The sequence below is a fragment of the Octopus bimaculoides genome, chromosome 21, assembly GCF_001194135.2.
Source record: "Octopus bimaculoides isolate UCB-OBI-ISO-001 chromosome 21, ASM119413v2, whole genome shotgun sequence".
Classification (NCBI taxonomy): domain Eukaryota; kingdom Metazoa; phylum Mollusca; class Cephalopoda; order Octopoda; family Octopodidae; genus Octopus; species Octopus bimaculoides.
Window position 1 is genome coordinate 15,943,673 of NC_069001.1, and position 8,704 is coordinate 15,952,376.

Genomic DNA, 8,704 nt, shown 5'->3' on the forward strand with positions numbered 1-8,704 from the left:
CGCCACATGACCATACCAGTGCAATCGTATCTTTTGCACACCACAACTGATGCTTCGTAAGTTCAACTTTTCTCTCAAGGTATTAACACTGTGTCTAGTATGTACACTGACATTACACATCCATCGGAGCATACTGGCTTCATTCCTTGCGAGCTTACGCATGTCCTCAGCAGTCACGGCCCATGTTTCACTGCCATGAAGCATGGCTGTTCGTACACATGCGTTATACAGTCTGCTTTTACTCTGAGAGAGAGACCCTTTGTCGCCAGCAGAGGTAAGAGCTTTCCAAATAAAAACAGGAAATACTCTAAATAATAACAAGTAAAAAAACTGACCAGCTAAAACATAGCAACAATTTACATTCATTTATGAACCACTAAGAATTTCCATCACAAAAAAGTGGACACACCAAGTTAAATAATGGACTTTGCAGCTTTGACCTTTACATTGTCAAAGCAAAGGATTAAATTTAAAAAAAACAAAAATAACTAAAAGTACTGGTGCACCCTTTAACTACCTACCAAAAGAACACACCTAAATATGCACCTCTGCTTACAAAGTTTTGCATACATGAATAAATTCAAAACAATAACCCCAAATTTAAGCAATAAAAAATTTTCCAAAACACCTCTCCATAACAACCCACCCTAAAACTTAATTACCACTCCACTCAAACCCACACACCCAAGGAAGATTTTAATTCAACAGACACTATATAAAGCCAAGATTAACTCCAATGCGTCACAGTCCGATGATGGCTTAACTGGTTGAAACTTTGAAGTTATGGTCAATAATATTCTTGCTTAAGACTAATAAATTTGTACTCTTCAAAAGTATAGAGTAACCCATCAGATTAATGCAAAATTGTTTATATTATAACTGAACATAAAAACAAACATTAACAATATATGCACACACATACACACACACAAATTATATACATACTGAATAAGTGTTTAACCCTTTAACATTCATCATCATCATCAGTTAACATCCTTTTCCATGCTGGCATGGGTTGGATGGTTTGACTGAGGACTGGTGAGCTGGAGGCTGCACAAGGCTCAATCTGATTGGGCAAAGTTTCTACAGCTGGACGCCCTTCCTGACGCCAACCACTCTGAGAGTGTAGTGGGTGCTTTTACGTGCCACCGGCATGGGGGCCAATCAGGTGGTTCTGGCAACGACTACGCTCAAAGGGTGTTTTTACGTGCTACAAGCACGGGAGACAGTCCAGCAGCACTGGCAACGACCATGCTTGAATGTTGTTTTTTACATGCCACTGGAACATGTGCCAGTAAGGCAATGATCATGCTCGAATGGTGGCCCTGACAACAATCACGTTCGGATGTGTTTTTCATGTTCCACTGGCACGAGTGCCAATCAGGCAGTACTGTCATTGGCCACGTCAGTGATTTTGATTTGTTTACACTTACCTCAATAGGTCTTTGCAAGCAAAGTTCATTGTCCAATGAATGAGGGGTACTCATAAATGGGCCAGTTACACCCCATGTTCGGATGTGCTTTTAACGTTCTACTGGCACGAGTGCCAATCAGGCGGTACTGTCATCAGCCACATCAACGATTTTGATTATTCTATCAAATATAATGCTTTTTCATTCACAGTGTTTAATTGATCGTGCATTATCTCACAGCCTTGAAATTTTGATGATGTAATTGTATATTTTTAGAATAGCATTGAAGGGTAGGTGTAATAGTCTGCATTTAGTTGGTTATAACATAAAACAGGTGGTATATTTCGGCTGGATATGACTGGTTTAAATGCTAAAGAGTTAAGTACTATAAAATATATCCACTAATTTAAAAGCTGTTCATCATCATCATTATTTAACATCCATTGTCCATGCTGGCATGGGTTGGACGGTTTGACCAGGTTGGCATGCTGGAAGGCTGTACCAGACTCCAGTCTGATTTGGCATGGATTTCTATGGCTGGATGCCCTTCCAAACACCAACCACTCCAAGAGTGCAATGGGTGCTTTTACATGCCACCAGCACAGGTGCCATTTGCATGGCACTGGGGTGCTTTTACATGTCACTGGAATGGTTGTCAATTTGCCTGACACGACTGATTTTGTTCATACAGTTCTATGTCTCAGAGATGAAGAATTATGTACATTATTTACATTATGTACATTTGACGGATATTTGTCCTCATCTTGTTTGTTGTTAACACTATGCTATATGCCCACGGGCATATGGCATAGTGGTTAAGAGCGCAGGCTACTAACCCCAAGATTCCAAGTTCGATTCCAAGCAGTGACCTGAATAATAACATTGAAAAATACCTTAGGAATGAGAACCCAGGTTTGAAATTTCCCCAAGACACCTGATGAAAGCTGGAGGGTATATCAGCCGAAACGTGTTAACAACAAACAAGATGAGGACAAATATCCATCAAATGTAAATAATGATTTTGTTCAGCTTGATGGGTCTTCTCAAGCATGACATAATGCCAAAGGTCTTGGTCATTGTCTCCATGAGGCCAAACACTCGAAAGGAACTCAGCCACTTTGCCTCCATGAGACCCAGTGCTTGAAAGGTATTCTTTACGTGCCACCAGCATGGGTGTACTTGGTTTAATGGGTCCTCTCAAGCACAGCACATTGCCAAAGGTCTTGGTCACTAGTCATTGCTTCGGTGAGGCTCAAAGTTCAAAGATCATGCTTCACCACCTCATCCCATGTCTTCCTGGGTCTACCGCTACCAAAGATTTCCTCCAGAGTTAGAGATTGGCACTTTTTTACACGGCTGTTTTTGTTCATATGCATCACGTGACCTTACTTGCACTCCACATCTGATGCCTCTTACACTTAAATTTTCTCTTAAAATGCTTACACTCTGTCGAACATACACACTGACAATGCACATCCAGCGAAGTGTACAGGCTTCATTTCTTTCAAGCCTATGCATGTCATCAGCTGTCACAGCCCATGTTTCACTGCCATGCAGCATAGCTGTTCACACACATGCATCAAACAATCTGCCTTTCACTCTGGGAAAGAGGCCCTTTGTTGCTAGCAGGGGTAGGAGCTCTCTGAACTTTGCCCAGCCTAATCTTGTCAGTATGTAATACTGGCAGAAACATTAGCACACTGGGCAAATGCTTAGCGGTATTTCGTCTGCCTTTACATTCTGAGTTCAAATTCTGCCAAGGTTGACTGCCTTTCATCCTCTAAGGGTTGATAAATTAAGTACCAGTTGCATACTGGGGTCAATCTAATCAACTGGCACCCTCCCCTAAAATTTCAGGCCTTGTGCCTAGAGTAGAAAAGAATATGTCAGTATATAAGTATATATATATATTTGGATGTATATGTCTATGAATATGTACATATCTTATGTATATATGTTACCATCAGTGTGTCTAAATTTTCTGCTTTTGTTGCTTTGTTTAGCTTATGTCATATTTCAAACATCAATTGTATTTTGATTTTTGTAGTTTAACTTTATTTCCTGAATATATTAAATAATCATATGGATAGTGTGGCTGTGTGGTAAGAAGCTTGCTACTCAACCACAAGGTTCTGGTATCAGCCCCGCTGTGTGACACCTTGGGCAAGCGCTTTTTTACTACGGTCACGGGCCAACCAAAGCCTTGTGAGTGGATTCAGTAGATGAAAACTGAAAGAAGCCTGTTGTGTGAGTGTGTGTGTGTTCCCCCCATCACCACCACTTGACAACCAGTGTTGGTGTGTTTATGTTCCTGCAACTTAGTGGTTTGGCAAAAGAGACTGACAGAATAAGCACCAGAAGTACTGGGGTTGATTCATTCAATTAAAAATTCAAGTTGGTACTCCAGCATGGCCACAGTATAATGACAGAAACAAGTAAAAGATGATGATATATCTTAACAGTTGAAACAGCTGTACAACTTAGAATGCAACATTTGTAAAATCTTTGCATTTTTACAATTGTAAATGTGTGTATGTGTGTGTTTGTTTCAACTTTCATTTTTTTCCATGTGTACATGGGTTGGATGGCACTTATTTGAGAGAGCATAACTGTCACTAACCCTTACTTCAGGTAAGAGATTTATTTTTTATTCCACTAGTCTCTGAAAGTGCAGAGTGACTGGGTTGTAAAGTCGCAATATCAACAAGGAATGTAACCATCTATCATCATATTGCTCAGACAGTGAGAAGCAAAGCCACGGACGGTCAACATTCACACATATATGCACACAAACATGACAAGACATGACTCCATATGTTTTTTGTCTATCAAATCCACTCGTTGGCCTAGGATTATAGAAGACACTTCGCCAAGATGCTATGAAATTATAATATATATACACAAACAATGTTAGAAAATTCAACAACTTTTTACATCAAATATACATAATTACGGTGGAGGCGCAATGGCCCAGTGGTTAGGGCAGCGGACTCGCAGTTTCAATTCCCAGACCGGGCGTTGTGAGTGTTTATTGAGCGAAAACACCTAAAGCTCCACGAGGTTCCAGCAGGGGATGGTGGTGAACCCTGTTGTACTCTTTCACCACAACTTTCTCTCACTCTTACTTCCTGTTTCTGTTGTGCCTGTAATTCAAAGGGTCAACCTTGTCACACTGTGTCATGCTGAATATCCCCAAGAACTACGTTAAGGGTACACGTGTCTGTGGAGTGCTCAGCCACTTGCACGTTAATTTCACGAGCAGGCTGTTCTGTTGATCGGATCAACTGGAACCCTCAACGTCGTAAGCGACGGAGTGCCAACAACATAATTATGAGCTGCCTTCTGGCAAGGCACAGCATGTGTTCAGCCACTCTGCCACCGTTGAAGTCATGGGACCGTAGTATGGCAGTTTGTGAAGTACCAGAAGATCTCAACTAAGCCAATGGTGCTTCTTACATTGATGCTGAGCAGTGGAATCCTAGGTCAGGATCATCAAGCTCTATCAAGAGAGTAATTGCAATGCATCCATAGGAGTGGCATTGATGGTTGTGCAATCAACTAATGAAAGAATCACTAGGACTCAAGCTCCCAATTCAAATTCATAATAATGGAATTGGATGAATATGACAGAGTAATGGAAATTTATGAAAGCAAGTGAAAAAAAATATTCTCTACCATTGTATAAGCAGAAAAGAAAAACATTTTTTTAATTCATATTGAAAATTTAAGCATTAATGAATTTAATATAGGAGATGTACTTGCATAGCAAGTGACCTGATCTGAGATCGTGTACTGGAACGAAAACAATTGCAGCGTGGAAGATGTTTATAAGCCATTTAAAATAACACACAAAATCCGTTGGATTCACTTCAGCATTTAAATTTAATTTGTCAAAATATTTTCGTCGCTTTGAGACCGCGACCTGTTCACTGACAAAATTCACTGACCTGTTCACTGACCTGTTGACTGAGATGTAGCACAGAATTTTGTCAGTGAACAGGTCGCGGTCTCAAAGCGACGAAAATATTTTGACAAATTAAATTTAAATGTTGAAGTGAATCTAACGGTTTTTGTGTGTTATTTTAAATGGCTTATAAACACCTTCCATGCTGAATTTAATATATTTATCATTTTAAATTTTTTTCTTAAAATCCAAACTATAAAGGTAATCTTACGCTTCACTCATTATCAGCCGGCATAGGTCTTTAAGATCCCAACTTCTTCAGTAAATGAAAGTTAATCTGGAAAGGAAAATAAAGTTCTAAGGTTAACAAAGAAATCAAAATATTTATATTAGGAAAGAAACTAAATTTTTAAAGACAAGAAGCAAATACAATTCTGAGAATTTTCTAATCCCCACTCCTGGTAAGGATTAAAATACATAGTTTATGTTAAAATTTTAGTCTTAGAAATGATACAGGTTTTTACAAGTCGAATATTGAGAGACATACTATTGCGGATCAATCCAATTCTCTGGCATGAAATAAATGATTCTGAGGTATTGTTTCTCTATGCTTGTGAACCTCAACAGCCTCAATTTGTAACTTCTACTGAACTCGTGTCTTGAGGGGGCCACCTGGATACCTCATCTATCTCTCTTTGAAGCACCTACTGATCACCCCGTCCCTTACTAAATGTGAGTAACTATGCAGCTCTACTACAAGAACTTGCACAGCCCTCCACCTCTTCTTGCACCCACTGGTTCATTTAAGATCTTATTAAAATTTATGTGCAAAAAACTGGCTTTACCTCTACAATACACAAAATATTTTAAAAGATTTTTTAGGCAATTTCTCATAATAATTAATTATGAAAATGGAATTCTTTTTTTTGTTTCTACTCTAGGCACAAGGCTCGAAGATTTTGGGGAAGAGGGCCAGTCAATTAGATCGACCCCAGTATGCAACTGGTACTTAATTTATCGACCCTGAAAGGGTGAAAGCCAAAGTCGACCTTGAGGGAATTTGAACTCAGAACATAAAGACAGATGAAATACCGCTGAGCATTTCGCCCGGTGTGCTAACGTTTCTGCCAGCTCGCCCCTTAAAATGGAATTTTTTAAACATCAAATGGCTATGAGGATCCACCCAAGTAAAATAGGAATGAAAAGAGGGATCTTGTTCAAAACGGGGGCACCAGTATTTTCTCAACGAAACACTTTGAAACTTGGGACACTGGTAGAATGTGTCATATAAAACATCTTTTTCTCTTAGTCTTCTTAGCAAAAAAACGTACATCGCAAGTTATTTCATGTTAAAGTTGTCGTATTTCTGTAATTTCAACCAATGACTGACGTCCATTCAGCCGTAAAGATTAAGTGCTGACTACATAAACAAACGATTCGCGGCGGTGATAAAATTATTATTTCCTTGTCAAAAAATGGCTGAAGCATATTGGCAGTAGCTAATAAACCTTTCTATTATAGGCACAAGACATGGTTTTTGAGGGAAGGAGCAAGTCAATTAGGGTTAGGGTTAGGGAAAACGAACACACGTGTGTTGCCTCTGCAAAAATGTCAGAAGTAATGGAGATTAAATACGCTTTACACTGCTTAGGAGTAACTGTAAACAGGTGAATACTTGTCAGTGATTGGTTGAAATTATCAAAATAAGACAATTTTTTACATGAAATAAATCCGAATACAAAAATTTTTTTCTGTTCTATAACACAAAATAGATAAGTATACGAAGTTTGAAAGTCTTTCGGTACCAAAAACACTACATAAAACATTAATGAAAACTGGTGCCCCGTTTTGAACAAGATCCGAAAAGAGTCCTTCAAGTAAAAAAAATGATGGAAGACCACTGCTCTAAACCCTCATCCCCAAGTACAAACCCATCCTCATCTCACTTTCAGGGTTCATAGTCTTGTGAACTGTATAGCAACCTCAATAGTGTTATTAGCACACAAAAAAAGCATCCAGTATATTCTATAAAGAAGTTGGCATCAAGAAAGGCATTGAGCCATAGAAACCTGTCTCTAGCAGTTGAGTGTCCATGATTCTGACCACATAAGGTCAGAATCACATGATCTGGTGGTCTCAGTACTGGAGGTAGCAGGGATTTATCTCCCCACAAGCGATATAAACAAGACTGGATTTTGCACTGAAAGCCAATAAGAGAGTTTCTCTCGTGGTAACTACTGCAGTATAGTTTGTTCTAATAGAACATCCACGTTTAAGTGGGGATAAATATTACCATAGAAACCATGGCCAAGCAGACAATGGAAAATGATGCAGTCCTTGGATCCACTGTATTCTGTCACGGCGTTAAATGATGATGATGACATCTCTTCCTTAACATATATCAGCTAAAAACTGAATAGCAATATCCTCTTGACTGTAATGGAAAGATATTCATGCCTGCCTGACACTACCCCCTATTAAATACAGTAGTAACATGATTCATGTTACCTGTTCTTATTGTTCAGCCCTGACTGAGCAGAACTAATGATCAATGGATTTCCAGTTCTGACCATCTTGTCTTCTTCCTGGGTGTAGGATATCAAGGACCACATTACCTAATGTGCTCCACTTTTTTTTAAAACACTAGGGTGAACTATGAGAGATTTGGCTGCTGTTTCTAGCAAATAGAATGATCAAGTAGAGCAGTCATGGGTAACTGCAGCCCATGAGACTTTCTGAATGGCATGTTTAACAAAAAAATTACTTTGAATTTTTTAGTTGTGTGGCCTGCCTGATGATGAACCATGTCTCATACAGCTTAGCATTTGAAAAAGGTTGCCCATGCTTGATGTGGAGTTTCTCCCCAGGGTGATTTGGTTACTATTTTGTAGCTAGTCAGAAACAGCTGAGAGGATCCCACATTAGCTCACACATCACGTTTAGAAAGCGTATCAAACACAAAAATGGACGTTAAATCATAAAACAGCTGTTCAATATATATATATACACATTATATACATACATATGTATGTGTATATATATATATATATATTTATTTATTTATAAAAAGTGTAGGTGGCATCACTACCGACATGGTCTCTACTACTACTACTACTACAGCCAATGGTTCTAGTCAACACACAAGACAGCCATTATGTTCCCACACATAAAACGCTTCCACGTTGACTCTGTTGAAACTAGTAAGAAATAATTATGAACTTTTCTTTTATTACACTTTTAAAAATATATATTTTTGATAAGGTTCGCTTTTTTCAAGAAGAACCAAAACATGTAAAATATCTCTGAGAAAATTAAAATTTATCTTATATATTGGCGTTTTCAAACTTCTTTTTAATAAATAAATAAATATATATATATATATATATAT

At 38.5% G+C, this 8,704-nt stretch overlaps 1 protein-coding gene across 1 annotated transcript in view; it reads right to left on the bottom strand.

Moving 5' to 3' along the window:
• The window catches only part of LOC106879067 (katanin p60 ATPase-containing subunit A1), a 40,048-nt gene that overhangs the window by 20,277 nt on the left and 11,067 nt on the right, over window positions 1–8,704 (bottom strand). Inside the window, exon 2 of the mRNA XM_052975304.1 lies at window positions 5,588–5,653. Within this exon, the coding sequence (XP_052831264.1) occupies window positions 5,588–5,598 (11 nt within the window). The 5' untranslated portion in view covers window positions 5,599–5,653. The remainder of the gene's footprint in view (window positions 1–5,587; window positions 5,654–8,704) is intronic.